At 31.9% G+C, this 16,290-nt stretch overlaps 1 protein-coding gene across 1 annotated transcript in view; it reads left to right on the top strand.

The window, feature by feature from the left end:
• Positions 1-16,290, top strand: part of CCDC171 (coiled-coil domain containing 171) — a 319,953-nt gene that overhangs the window by 43,733 nt on the left and 259,930 nt on the right. The window contains exons 7-8 of the mRNA XM_031449678.2: positions 552-698; positions 13,647-13,739. Coding sequence (XP_031305538.2) covers positions 552-698; positions 13,647-13,739 — 240 coding nt within the window. The remainder of the gene's footprint in view (positions 1-551; positions 699-13,646; positions 13,740-16,290) is intronic.

Raw genomic sequence — 16,290 nt, 5'->3', positions numbered from 1 at the left:
TAATGCAGCAAAGATTTCAAAACTTGAAAACTGAAGAGAAAATGAAATACAGCCATCTAGTGGATGCAACTTTAAGAGCTCTAAGCATAAAGTACCATGAGCTCACATAAAAATCTCTCAAGGGTCATTATTAGGCATTCAGGCTAATCGTTCCTTATCACACAAGGGAGTGGTTTATATTTGTATTACTAAATATTTTAATACAATTTTAATGAGAGAGGAAAACTTTATACATGGCAGTTGAACCACAGTATTATATAACTACCTTCAGAGGTCAGTTGAATAGGCATAACATTGTAGTAAGCTATATACATTTTCAATTGTAATATGTATTAATCAGATTTTTTAGGTTGTAAAACCCTGGTAGTGCTGTTTAAATACGTGTATATTTTGAAACATTGCTAGAAAATATCCAGTCCTCTCTTGCTTATGTAAATTAACCTATTATTATGGTTGAAGCACAGATTTAGTTACTCACTGTCTTACACAGAATAAATTTTAGTCATTGTTGGCTTATAAACTTATTGATGCAAAAATGAATTATTTTCCAGGAACAAGATAGTGCTGTACAAAATATGCACAAGAAAGTAGAAAAATTAGAAGCTGAGCACATGGACTGCTCTGACCTTTTACGGCGACAAACAAATGAACTCGAATTTAGCACTCAACGAGAGGAACGTCTTAGAAAAGAGTTTGAGGTACATTTTCTCATTCTTTTATAGCATATATATGTTTCCAGTCAGTAATTTAAAGTCAGAGAAAGTTTTACTCTGCGATAAAATATGAAACGAATTTTTTTGACATTTATTTCAATTGAATATTAGCTTCTTTGAAAACTTTTGTATCTGAGTAAATTTTGTTCCTAATTAAAAAAAAAGCTGTTTGTTTTTAACAGTTAATTGTCATGGAATATTTGTAAAGTTTGAGGATAACTGTTTACATTACAAGGTTGAGGAAGCAGCACAGGAAAATATTTTGTATACCTAATACTAAATTCTAATTTTGTAGTTTAAATCATGTGTACCAGCTGCATAGTGTTGTAAAATGTTTTTCAGGTATGACTTTAGATGGAAAAGGAGTATTAGTTTACAAATGAAAGATATGATTTTTATGAGTAAATGATACTGATAATCACTGGAATCTTGAGAGAAATCTAACTTATTTGTTAATTCTTTTAAAAAATTTTCTTTTGCTTTGTGGGAAATTAAATATTTCAATAGATAAATAAATTTTATCCTAACAAAAACTTATAATTCTTATTAGGTAAATAAACATTTATAAAGAGTATTTAATGATTAAATGCTGGAGATTCTCTCCTTAAGTTCACTTTTGTCATTTAACATTTGCTGAGAATTTTAGCCAAAGAAATATATACAGGCAAGAACAGCAGTAAGAATTATAATTTTTGGAAAGAAGGTATGATTCTTACTATTTTAAGATGATATACTAACCCCGATAACCTGAATGGTCAAGAAAATAAACTTTGAAATTACTGATACTAGTAAGAACATTCAAGAAGGAGGTCAAAAAGAAAATAATGTATAACAGCTACGTTTACATTCTTAGAACAGTAATAATCAGAGAATAAAATACTAGAACAGTTTTCATCACCACACTGACAACAACAGGAATGCAATTAACAATAAATACATTTTAAAAAACTATGGAATTTAACTGAGAGTCTTAAAAGAAAATGATGAGACATTTTGGGAACACTTAACAGTGTAAAGATATGAATCTTCCCTAGATTATATTATGGGTTAAAGCAGTTCCAATCAGAAATTCAGTGGATTTGCTTTGGAAAGACAGATTGTAAAATTCATCCACATGAGAGTCTCTAAAACATTTTGATAAGACTAATGAGTAGGAACTTACTATACCTGAAGTTAATACAGATTATAAAGCTTCAGTAATGTACCAGTTGTGGTTTTTGGTTGTATGCAACAGGAACCAGCTTTGGTTAACTTAAATAGGGGATTCAGTGAATATGGGAATCATATTCACAGATTCAGAGGGATGTTAAGGAGTCAGGCTCAGAAATTATATGAGTCCCAGAGCACCTCCAGAGCTCTTGGTAGCAGAAATGATGGATGAAATTGGGGTTAATTGGTACCAGCAGTTTTCATTCTTTTTGTAACATTATTCAGGATTCAAATCTCAGAAAGAGAACATTTGGTTGAAAGAGATAATTTGCCCCAAATAAATCCCTCTCAATTCTACTAAAATTAAAGCCACTCAAAAGAAATTCTTTTTTAGGAAATTAGGATGCTGGTACCAAAAGGAGGGAAAAGGTTGTTGAGTGGCCAAAAATTACAGTATCTCTAAGATCAGACTTCCAGTGGCACAGAAATGAAAGACCAGTAGTAGACTTGTAGAGCTTGCAGAGTATATATGAAAATTTAGTATATCAAGATATTTTAAATCAGTAAGAATAGGAAAGATTATTCAGTGAATCATGTTAAAATAATTGGTTAAATATTTAGGACAAAATAAAATTAGATTCCTACCTGACATTATATTCTAAAATAAATTCAAGTTGGATTAAAAAGAGTAAAATATTAAAAATAGCAATAAACTAAGAAGAAAATTTGAATTAATTTTTTCTGCTCTCTGAGTGCAGTATGACTTACTAGTAATAAAGCAGAAGAACAAAATTGTAAAGGAATAAATTCATAGCTTTGACTAGGAAAAATTAAAGTCATACATAAGTAAAGCCTCCACTTCTAATAAAATAAAAGGACAACCAAATGAGAAAAATATTTACAGCAAAGGATAAATCTCTCTCTCTCTAAATCCCCTACTATTTGGTAAGAAAAAGCAGAAAGCCTTTATGAAAAAAACCTACCAAGAAAGTCAAAGGAGATATGAAAGAATAATTTCGGATGAATAACAAACATGAAAAATAGTTAACTTCACCATAATGTAAGAAAGACAGTAACACTCATAACAATAGTAAGATTAAAGAAAATGATAGTACCCAGCATTGCTGAGGGTAAAATTGCTGTTAAAAATTCTTGTACCTTGAAAGTGGGGGTGTAACTTTTTAAAACCAGGAAGGAATTCTGATTGGCCACCTTATGGAATCTTTCCTCAGAAAATTATCCTATTCTTCTGGGACTCTCCTCTGCACCACCTCCTCAGTGCTGTCTAGGCACTTGGCACAGCCATCACCCGGGGACTTTTCGTTATCCTCTGTTGGATCTTCTGTTTCTTAGGTCCCTTGCCTCCATTACTTTTGGAGTACATAGTCTAGTAGTTTCTAAAGAAAGGGTGTCTGGGAGCTAAGTTTTATTTGATCTTGCATGTCTGAACACGTTTTTTATCAGTAAAATATTAAGATGGATATAATCTGGCTGAATACAGACTTTTAGATTGGAAGTCTTTCTTTTAGAATTTGAAGGCCTTGCGTCACTGGTTCCCAGACTCTTCTGTTGCTGTTGATTAGCCTGATGTTATTCTTATTTGTATTCCCTTGTTGGTGACCGTTTTCTCACTCTTTTCCTGTCTGAAAGTTTTCCTGGTCCTCTATTCTTTTAAACTTTTTTTCCTCCAGCTTTATTGAGATATAATGGCATATAGCCCTGTATAAGTTTAAGGTGTACAGCATAATGATCTGATATATTTACATATATCATGAAATGATGACCACAATAAGTTTGGTGACTATCTATCATCTCATATAGATACAAATCGAAAGAAACAGAAAAAAAAAAATTTCTTTCCTATGATGAGAACTCTTCTGCGTAACTCTCTTAACTTTCATACAGCAGTGCTAATTATATGTAATATGTTGTATATGACATCCCTAGAATTACTTACCTTGTAACTGGAAGTTTGTACTTTGCAACTGCCTTCATCCAAATACCTCTCCCCACCCCCACCTGCCTCTGGTAACCATAAATCTGATCTCTTTTTGTATGAGTGTGTTTTTGAAGTATACTTCACCTACAACACTTGCATTGTGTAGTACCTGTTACACAATGTAGTGATTTGATATTTCTGTACATTTCAAAATGATCACCATAAATCTGGTTATGATTTGTTATCATACAAAGATATTACATAGTTATTGGCTATGTTCCCCACACTGTACATTTCATACCTGTGACTCATTTATTTTGCAACTCGAAGTTTGTCCCTCAGTCTCCTTCACCTGTTTATTCCCCTCCCACTGCCTCCTCTCTGGCAACTACCTGTTTGATCTCTCTATCTATAACTCTGTTTTTGTTATGTTGTGTTTATTCATTTATTTTCTAGATTCCAAATATAAGTGAAATGATAAAATATTTGTCTTTCTCTATCTGAGTTATTTCACTTGGCGTAAAACTGTCCAGGTCCATCCATGTTGTTGGAAATGGCAAGATTTCATTTTTTTTTTATGGATGACTAATACTGCATTGTATATATATACCACATCTTTATCCATTCATCTGTTGGTGGGCACTTAGATTGCTTCCATAGCTTCGCTGTTGTAAGTAATGCTGCAATGGACTTAGGGGTGCATATATCTTTCTTAACTAGTGTTTTTGTTTTATTTGGAGAAGTACCCAAGAATGGAGTTGCTGGATCATATGGTAGTTCTATTTTTAATTTTTTGAGGAATCACCATTCTATTTTCCATAGTGGCTACATCAATTTTTATTCCCACCAGTGTTGCATGAGGGTTCCCTTTTCTTATTTTTCACTTTTTTTAATGGAAAACTTTGAACATTAAAAAAAGTAGACAGCATAGTATGATGAACCTAACGTATCCATCACCAGCTTCAACAATTATTCATTTATAGGCAATCTGGTATCATTTACACCCCTACTCACTTTTCTTCTTCCCATATTATATTGAAACAAATCCCAGGCATCATGTTATTTTAACCATAAATATTTAATTGTGTTTTGTGAAAAATAAAGGGTCTTTTATTTAGAACCATATTATCAATATCAAACCTAAATAAACAGTAATTACTTAATATAATCAAATATCCAGGCATTTTTCACATTTCAAATTGCTCCATATATGGCATAAATGTGTGTTTGAATCAGAATCCCTATTAGGTCTACAAATTGTAATTAACTGATGTCTCTTAAGTCTCTCAATCTATCCATTCTCTATCTATAGCTTTCTTTTCCCTTTGTATTTGTGAAGATGCCAAGCTATTACTGCTGTAGAATTTCCACTGACAATAAAATTTCAGAACATCAAAGATAAGCAGTGTTTCTTAGTATAGGTTTTTTGGTATTCAATGTGCAGGGCATTTGGTGACTATTTTAGTTAGGGGACTCATGTCCTTTATTTTGTGTAATTCTCTCATATTATTTCTTCATAATTTCCTCTTTAGGGTTTTTTCCATTTTCTATTTTTTAGGCTTTTAATTATTTAATTGTCTGACCAACTGGATTGTCTTTTGCTTTTCTTACCTTTCTGTTGTCTTTCTCTTTGTCTTTTTGTTGTTGCTTTGTGGGAGATTTATTTGACTTTTCTAATCTTCTAATTGAATATTTTCTATTCTCTTTTTAGTTTCTGAGGGCTCTTGTTCTCTGTACCATTTTTGTAGCATCCTGTTCTTATATTGTGACTACTGTATTCATTTGTTTATTTGGAAAATATTTATAGTGAGTGTCAGGCACACTTTTGGGTATTTGAGGCAAACAGTGAATAAAACAAAGCATCTTCTCTTTTGAAATTGATACTCGGTCAGGGAGACTCATACATTAAATTAAACAGAACATGATAAGCCCTATGAAGAGGAATAAAGCAGATGAGGGTTATAATAAATAATGGAATGGGATGGTTACCCCCTTATGTTAGTGGTCAAGGTAGGCTGACTTGATAAGATGACATTTGAGCAGAGACTTTAAGGAAGAAAGGCTGAGCCATATGGCTAACTGGAAGAAGAGATTCTAGCTAGAAGGAATAGAAAGTACAAAGGCTGTGAGATGTGATTGTGCTTGGAAAGTTTGGGAAATAGCAGGTAGTCCATTGTGACTGAAATGGAATGAGCAAGAGAAAGCCTAGTAGGATACAGAGAATGGTAGGCAGATTTTATAGAACCCCGAAAGTCTTTTGTAGTTCATTGTAAGAGCTTTGGCTTTCTTTCTGAGGTGGAAAGCCATTGGAAGGTTTTGAGAAGAGAAGTGATATGCCCGCTCTGATTTGTTTTAACTGTACACCAGAAATGGACACAACATTGTAAACTGACTATAACTCAATAAAATAAAAAAATAAAAAAGGATCATTTTTTATACTTATTGGAAAACACATTGTAAGAGGCCATTTAGGAGACTGTTAAAGTGGTCTAGATGAGAGATTATGGTGTTTTAAACCAAGTTAGTGGTAGAGGAGATGGTCAGATTTGTATGTATTTTGGAAGATAGAATCAGCTGAATTTTCAGATTTATTGGACCTGCCTTGTGAGAGGAAAATAAAGGAGTAGAGAATAATACTAAAGATTTTGTCTTGAGATATGGGGGATGACATTGCCATTTATTCACCGGCAAAGAATGCAAGTGGGGTAGATTTGGGAGAGATGAGGAGTTTGGTTTTAGATACTTTAAATTTCATATGCCTATTAGACATCCATGTGGAGATGCTGAGTAGCACTTAAATATGGGTATTGGTCTTGGGAAGCCTTACTGTCAAGTGATAAGGAGATGTGCCAAATACTTTATTGGAAAATGTTGGAATGCTACAATCTATAGGTCTTTTCCATTAATTTCCATGAACTTTTCCATTAATTTCCATTAACTATGTCTCTCCTCTTCTTCCTTCCCTCTCAGCCCTAAGCAACCATTAATCTACTTTTGCATCTATATATTTGCCTATTCAGGACATTTCATATTAATGGGATCATGCAATATTGGATCTTTTGTGATTGACTCTTTTCACCTCGCAAGATGTTTTCAGAATTCATCCATGTTGTATCGTCTGTCAGTACTCCATTCCTCTTTATTACTGAATAATCTTTCAGTGTATTATATACCACATTTTGTGTATCCATTCATCAATTGATAGACAGCTGTTTTCACTTTTTGGCTGTTATGAATAATGACTCTATGAACGTTTGTGTACAAGTTTTCTTGTGGACATGTTTATAGTTCTACCTAGGAGTGGAGTTGCTGAGTCACATGATAACTGTATGTTTAACTTTAGACTGTTATGCACAGTGGTGGCACAGTTTTATATTCCCACAATTCTAACCAGCAATGTATGATGGTTCCAATTTCTCTAGATCCTCACCATCACTTGTTACTATCAGTCTTTTTAATGACAGCTTGTATAGTGGGTGTATAATGGTATCTCATTGTGGTTTTGCTTTGTATTTCTCTGATGACCAATGATGTTGAGTATCATTTCATATGCTTACTGACCATTTGTATATCATTGGAGAAATATTTATTCTGATCCATTTTGCATTTTTAATGGGTTATTTGTACTATATAATTATAAGATGTTAATAGTAGGGAGAATGGAGTGTGGAATATATAGAAACTCTTAATGATAATGACAAATATGAACTTGGCAAAGATAAAATTACTCTTACCACGCATGGTCTAATTTTATATAAGTTTAGAGAAAAAATTAAAAAATGAGATTATATTCTAAATAATATTTTTAGCTTTTTTGTCACTTGTGCTGAACATTTTTCAGGTCAGAAAATTTAGGAATATATCATTATATTTTATTTTATCATTTTTAATATTATATGGTTTGTGGACAGCTGATTAAAAAGGATTAGAATAGAGTTAAAGTTCTGAATATACTTAGAATTAAAAAAATCATTCAGAAGCCACTTTAGGATGCTATAAAATTCTATGATCATCACTGAAAACATTTTAATTGCCTTAGAGATGTGAAGTACTAGGTAACAGTAATTTTCGTTGATAAAATTCTTGGTAAGCCAAATTTGACTCAAGTGAGGAAATGTCTAACGCCTAAACTTTAGGATTTGTTTTTGGACAACTCAGTATTGATTATTTTTCTTATAAAATACTCACCTGCTCTAATTTCTTTTTTTATTGATGTTGTAAATATGACATTGTTTTAGACTAGTTTTACTTGTGGTTTTTTTTTAGCTACTCCATAAATACTTTTGATTATGCCACGTCTCTGCTTTTGGAGAATCTGAAGGTAGTCCAGATAGTCTCTATTTTTATTTTATTTATAAGAATTTTATAAGTGGACAAATATAGTCCTGTGACTTATCTATAATTCTTCATATTTAGACACGTTAAAAATTTTTGCTTTGTGTTTAAGTGAATGTGTTTGTATTGGCTATTTGACCAGAGGATGACATAATTGAAGGAGAAGTTAAATTTCTAGAGAGCAGTTTATTGCCACTTTTACATTCATTTGTGGAGACATTAACTACTAGTAATTTTCAGTAGTTAAATAATCATCAGTGGTATTTTTTTAAAAGGAGTAATATAAGATGAAATAATAGAGAGGAAAATTGTTGAAATTTTAATTTAATAGAACACATTGTTTAATGTCAGTAATATAAGACTAAAGCAAAGAATATAATAGACACTTAGCCTGATTAATGTTTTAAATTTTAGTGAAGCTTTAACAATTATGTTTCATGAAAAGGCAATTTCTTTATGTGCCTGGTCCCCAAAAGTTTATATATGTGTGTGTGTGTGTGTGTATGTGTATATATATATAAATTTAAAAAATCTGATAAACTATAGACCATTGTGTAGCTTAATCATTTTAACATGGATCAATGGTTTCTTAGATTAAAAAAAAAACAACAAAACAAACTCCCAATCCAATTTTCTAAATGTGGTGCTGGATACCACAGAACCAAGGGAAAAGTGAACTGTAAAAGAAATATCCATGGCTTTTATAAACCTCTTTACAACTAGGGGAGGTTTTTGTTTTGTTTTGTTATGTTTTGTTTTTATCATGGGAAATAAGCTTAACTCAATAAGAAAAGAGAAAAGAGAAGATGCAAACCTAATTCTGAGAGAACTGAAGAATTTCGTGACGATTACAGTGGGAGAAAACAGTCTTTGCAAATAAATTCTGAATTGCGTCTGTCAGTCTTATTCTATATTATAACAACATAAAGAAAGGTAGAATGTAGCCTTTTTCTCTACACGTATACTACGTTTAAGTGAAAAGGGGAAGACAAATGAGTCTCACCTCTCACATTGTCCATGAAGCAACCTCTTATGAGTCATCTTTATAAAGCCATCGTGTGTTTGTAGGAATGGTTTTTAAACAGCTATTTGTGTTGATTATCAACTGTAAAGTAGATATATAATGAAATCACCTGTGTTACACAATTATGCTTATAAGTATTATATATTTTTGTATTTATGTTCAAGTGGATTTTAAAATTGGAAGTTTATTCAAATATTTGTTAAATACTGAACTTTTTGTTGCCAGAAAAGGTAAAGATGATTTTAAAGATGCTAAATTAATTTATTATCATGCTAATCAGAATTTGTGGTCTGTAAATTCTTCTCCTGAAATTTCCTATTTTCATTGTCTGTGGTTTCTTTTATTATACCTTGAAAGTATAATATATAATGTGTAATCTTTTTTCCCTCACTAAACTCTTTTACAGGCTGAGTGAAATACTTAATTTTTCAATCCTTGTGATTAAAAGAAGTTTCTTTGTTCTCCAGTTTATTCCTATAATCATCTCATTGCCTTTTTATGTCCATCCTGAATTTGTTAAGCCTTCGATTATTGCTATATTCAGTGACTAATTTTGAGGTTCCTGAAACTGCAGAGTTAATCATGGTCAAGGTGATGGGTACATAGAGCTCTGAATATTTGTACATTTGGATATTTCTTGATACTGCTGTTTTATTTTAAAGTGAGGACTGCTTTAAGTGAGCCTGTTCATATAAGATAATCAAAAGGATCCTGGAAAACAGTTATGATTGGGCTATTAATAAAACAGTTAAAAATAAATAGTAATTTGTAGCAGAGAAATAAAAGGAGCATCAGGTAGAGACAGATAAGTTTTCATCTACGACACAGGTTGTTTTCCTTTTTTTCTGGCACATGGTAGGTACTCTTTAAATATTCTGTTTTCCTTTTTGGTGGATCTACATAGTAGAGTAAATATCAGTGAGATGATCATGGAAAGATGCAAGCATGTTCATTTGTTTTTGATAAGCTTGTGTTTTAATAAAGTCATGTGCACTTAATGAGATTGAGAATAACTATAACATGTTTGGATTTTTGTGAGGGTAGAATTTAGTGGATCAGTGTTCCTTGATCAGAAGATCAGCTGTTCACTTTTACACAGCAGTTCCCATGTTACAAGTCACAAAAGCAGCATTAATTCTGCCTCTGACTAGAGCTGTTTTTCTTATATAGTGTACTGGCTACATGTGATGTAAGAGACCTACTTAAAACCCCCAGATATTCAGATAAGAATGCCTTATAAAGATTTAAAATATTACGTACTATGTTGTATTGGCTTGTTTTGTAAAATGTACCATATTATTGAGTCAAATGACAAAATACATATGACACTTCTTTGAAAACTGTAGAATATTAGTATTCAATTTTAGGATTTATGTCATCAATGACATTAACATAAGTACTGTACACTCATGCAAATGTGACACTTAGCAATGTAAGTGCTTACTTTAAAAAATAAAGAGCCCACGTTAAAGGTCAGACTAATTAATAATACTACTTTTCAAGTTCTTTGATTAGAACAAGGATGATAAATAGGAAAGGACTTATATGATGTTCTTAGTTATGACTCCTCAACATATGACTTAAGTATTGTGATATTATGGTGCTTCTGTTTTTCAAATACTGAGATTTTGACTCTCTAAGATTTCTTTCTTAGTAATAAAAAATACTTTGAGATCTTCCGATTAAGGGCTCCAAGTATGGTAACCATTCTTTTCTCCCTACCCCCACATAAGTAAGGAATAGGTATTGTAGTTAATTGTTAACACACGTATAATATATTATTTACAGCCGTTAAAATATAATAAAATATACTTACCACTAAAATAACCATTATAGAATTAATCAGTCTATGATGACTCAGTCCTTTAGAATCATCTTTTTGAAGATGGATTATTACTATATTGGTTACTTGTAAGAGTATTCATTAATTGGAAATATCAGGTGATAAAATCTGGAAAAATAGTTAAACAACCACTTTCTGTTTACCCAGCTGTCGACATTCTGGGGTAAACTTTGTGCAGCTGTTTTGGAAACAGTACTATGTAACACATACTGGAAATCTCTAATTAGTATGTACTTACGTGGTATTTCCTCCCCTATTTTTCTTGATGTCCATTTTAGTGGGGTGAATTTTATATATTGAAGTTTTTCTGTATGACTAATTCTTTAAGTTCACATATATCCTTTAAGCTGGGTGTATTCTGTTTGAGGAGGAAAGGATGTAATAGGAACTGTTTTTTGCCCAGTCTTTCAGCAGATTCATTGTGCACATATGTTTTCATAACTTTTGTGAAACTTTTGGCCCTGAAAGTTATAGGAGCAAATGTGGTGTGGAGAACAAATGTGGTCTGGATTTGTTTGGTTAGTTCTGCTGCTCAATTGGAGTTGGCAGCTCATGCCTGTGTTATCATAAAATAACATCTACCAAAGGGTTGGACAGGAGACAGCCATCTCTATGTTACCTTCTTCAAAGAATGAAAACTCATTTTTCTTATCTAATTGGGCTTATTGTGGTTTAATGAGATATAAATCATAAAATAAAAAAAAATTAGGTACAACGAACACAGAATTTACTGGAATAAAAATCTCTTGGCAGTGTATTGCAGTAGGAAAGGACATGACAACCAGCTAATAAATGATAAAAAAATGTGATCGTTTTGTGTTACATAAAGCACACTGATGTTCATAGTATTGGGGAACAGACAGCATATTGTATAATCCTTGTATTATAGACAAACTTGTATCTAGTTAAATTGGCTGGTGGTATATATGGATTTGTGTTGGATTTTGTATTTTAATATGGATTCTGTTATACTTTCTGCTCTTGCTTTGTAGATTACATTAGGATTGGATACTAATGAGAGACAGATTATGGTTGTTGTACTAGTTCTCGTAGATAGTATATTGGAGAAAAATATTTGTGAACAGCAAGTTGGTGTTCCTCTGTCACCCTCTGCTGGATGTAAGAATTAATTCACCAGACTAGAAGATGAAAAACAAAATTTATTAGGAGGGCTTTAGTTTAATTATTTCCATCAGCAAAACCTACTCTTGGAAGAAATTTGTTTAAAGAGTTGAAAATTTTTTTGTTGTCCTTACTGATTAATTGATCATTTTAGTATCAATAAACAGTTTATAGATTTGTTTTCTTCTGGACGTTTCATTTAAAACCAGAAAGTGTGAAAATAAAGATGTGATCTCTGGTTTATTATTTCAACCCATTTGGTTTTGGTTTAGGCAGAGAAAACAAAACATTTGCTTGATTTTTGTAGTGAAAATCAGATAATTAATATGACAACATATACATGAAAAATGAAAAGAAGACTTGAATTGTTCATTTTTTTATTACAGAATCACTGAATATTCTTTATTTTAATAAGATATAATGCTTATTTTGATAAACTTATGCAAATAATTTTTGGAATCTGAAAGAGTATATTAACATTGTTAGACTGGTTTTTCTATTTGCCCTTTATTAGCTTTTTGCTTGTTTTGATCCTTTATTCTCAAGGTCTATGGGTTATTTCCTTGACAATGGTTAGACTTCTTCTGGCCTGTAGAACCTAACAGAAGTGTTTTGAGTACTGAGCAAGTTGACTTTAGTTCTTCAAGGACAGAAATTTCATCTTGTGTTGTTACAGTAATTTTTTCCCTCCACTAGTGTTGGCCCTACCTAGGGTAATACTCATTTTAATCTGGCTAACCATAAGTATTTTTCTGTTTTAGTACATACCATGCTTTCTCCCTGTAGCCAAGGGGGATCCCTTGTTCTAAGGACTAAAGTCAGCATTTAGAGGAACTTTTTGACAGAAATCAAGAAGCTTTACTTAGGTGGCTGTGACTTCTTTGAAATGTTATTGATTCTTTAGATTTTTTTTCTTCTTCTTCTTAACAGAGGCCCTGAGGATTGAATCCAGGACTTCATGCATGCCAAACACCCACTCTACCAACTGAGCTATACCCCTCACCCCCATGTCCTTGGTTCTTACACTTAGGGATTCTTTTTATTTTTTATTGAGATATACTTCACTATCATAAAATTCACCCTTTTAAAGTATACCATTCAAGGATGTGAAACCATTGCCATTATTTAATTTCAGAACATTCTCATAACCCCAGTAAGAAACCTTATGCCCATTAGCAGTCAGTGCTTATTCCTCCATTCTGCCCCTGGCTACCGGCAGTCACTAATACACTTTCTGTGTCTGTGAATTTACAAGACTCACCAAATTATACACTTTCAACATATGTAATTTATTACATGCAAATTATACCTTAATAAAAAAGAAAGAGAAAGCAAGCTTGGGAGCATTCTTCCCAAGCATGATTTTTACATGGTTTTTTACATGATTTTTAAAATATAACTTTTATGCTTCTGCGAATAAAAAAATGAGGCTACAGTGATATGAAGTGTTCATTACAATAGTGATCTATACCCAATTTAAATATCAATGCTTATGAGTTTAAACTTCTAATTTGTTTTCAGGCAACTACACTAAGAGTGAGGAAATTAGAAGAAAATATTGAAGCAGAAAGGGCAGCACATTTGGAATCAAAATTTAATTCTGAAATTATTCAGGTAAAATGAAAATACATTTTTTTGTATGAATTTTATTAAGCTAGAAAAAACAGGATTATGTTCAGAGAACTAAGGTGTGCATTTAGAATAGGTAGCATATTGTTAAGACATGCGTTATTCTGTTTAAAGAAATAGCTGAGGGTAGTCTTTACTCTGTTAGAGAGGACCTGCCCCATTACACCCCAGGGCCGAATCACCCACTGCATGTTCTTATGAAGGTTTATATTGTCTGTGGTGGTTTTTGTGCTACACTGGCATAGTGGACTAGTTGTGACAGAGACCTCATGACCTGCGAGTACAAAATGTTTGCCATCTGGCCCATTTCAGGAAGATTTGCTGATCAGAGTGTTCTTTTTTAGCAACATCCATAGGATGAACTTCTTTCTGAAAACTTTTAAAAAATATGCACCTTCACTGATTAAGTGTATATCCTGTGCATATCACCTGTCGCCATATTAAGAGCTGAAAGTATGAAGATGAATGAGCTCAAACTGGGACTTAAACATTCTATTACCAGAGATTCTGTGTACCTATATATAGATATAGTTAGAAATAGGAAATACTAAATACTGTGGGAGCGTAATAAGGAGAAGGATTAATCTGTGAGGGGAAGTAAATGAAGGCATCCTGAGGAAAGTGTCCTTTTCCCTAGGTCTTAGAGAAAGAGAAGGAATTTGCAAAAGAAGCAAAGGCATTTTAACTGGGGGTTGGCAAACTACTACCATGGACCAAGCCTTTGTTGTAAAGAGTTTTACATAAAGTTCCAAAGTCCAAATTCCATACTTAAATTTGAATATTTTAAAAAGACTCAGACTTTTCTGCTATATTAAAATTTAATTAGTAGAATTTTCAAATTTTACCTTGTTATTTAAACAGGTCTTAATATAGGATACAACAGTCTGCAAGAATTTTGTAATACAGTATTTTCAGTTTTATCTTTAATGAAATGCCTTTTACCTACATAATTCTCAGACCCATGTATTTGAGTGCATCTATATGTAAAGCAAACTTGTTTAAGTTAAGCTTTTTTTTTCTTTGTTTTAAAATGGCATTAATAAGCAGTAAAGCTGAAGTTTTAAATTCATGAAAGAAGTAGAATTCAAAATTTAAGTTTTTCATTGTAGTTATATGACTGAGAATATATAGTTAGTAGCTATAAAATGAAAATTATTGCATGTATATTTTTTGCTCATATAATTAAAAATTAATGTTTGATACTCAATTTAGTGCTGTAACTTAGAAAAAAGCAAAAGTGTGTATTTGAGTCATATATCTATAAATACTGACAAGTATTTTCAATGACGTACACCTAGTAAAATTCAGTATCAGACTAGTTTAAAAGCAAATGAGACTAGTAAATAGTTGTAATCACCATTTTATCATAAACTGTAGTTAAAAATATGTTTGAAATATTCTGTTATTAAATTTGTTTGGATGCGTCATAAAAATGAGAAAATAGATTCAAGAGAGTTGACTCAGAATTGATTATTTTAAGTCTGCTTTTCTTTCAGTTGGATTGGTTTATCGTTTGTGATTGAGTTTGCATATTTTCTGAAAGAAAATAGCAATGTAGATAGAAGAAAATGTTTCCTAGCTTTATTATTTTACTTGTGAGCATTGGGTTTAGACAAAACAACAAAGAAAAATAAAATTTAAAAGACCAATTTTGAAAATTTACAAAGTTGTATCCACATATCTGTTCTACTTCTTGACTTTAGTGAAAGAGAATAAATTATTAGTTATATTATTTCAATTATTATCTCAATGTCTCAATTACTCCACAATATGTTTGGATAATTAGAGATAGTAATTCTGGTGATTTGTTATTTGTATAGATTAATTTATTGAAACATTTTCTATTTCCTAGGCTGCATTTTTTGGTGAGTTCATTTTTCCTAACTCAGGTTATCTTTTCTATACCTGGGAGGCTGTGTCACACAGTGTTCATAGCATTTCTCTGATTTCATGGCCATTTGGGTCTGCCTCTGTGACAGGAAGCACTCGTCCTTTTCTAACAAATGCTAAGACTGTGTATTTTCACGATGAGTGTGTATATCTTGAGCACCAGCTCATTGCATGGCACATATCAAGTGCCTAATGATATTTACCTAAACACTTATTAAATAATTATTTTATATTTATATCAAATATTAAATGCATATTAATATTAAATACACATTGTCTCACTAGGTCTTTGTAGCAACCCTGTAGACAGTCTGTATATTATTATTGTTGTTGTTATTATTTATTATTTACCGATGAAGAGCCTTAGGCTCTGGGAGTTTAATATGTCTAAGGGCACTTAAGTTAATTTGAAGAATTGTGACTCAAACCTGAGTCTTATGGTTCCAAAGCCCATTTTCTATCTAGTGTAAAGCATTTTTTTCCAACCCCCATCTTCTTTTGAACTTTAACAAACTTATTTTTATTTTTAACTTAATTTTCTGAAAAGATAAAATATTCACATACTTCAAAAATCCAAACAAAAGCAAGCAGTTGAAAACTCTTACTTTCACTCTTGTCCCTATCGTTATTCTACTCTCTTGCCTGT

The sequence above is a fragment of the Camelus dromedarius genome, chromosome 10, assembly GCF_036321535.1.
Source record: "Camelus dromedarius isolate mCamDro1 chromosome 10, mCamDro1.pat, whole genome shotgun sequence".
NCBI classification, from domain to species: domain Eukaryota; kingdom Metazoa; phylum Chordata; class Mammalia; order Artiodactyla; family Camelidae; genus Camelus; species Camelus dromedarius.
This window is presented reverse-complemented; position numbering and strand designations above follow the sequence as displayed.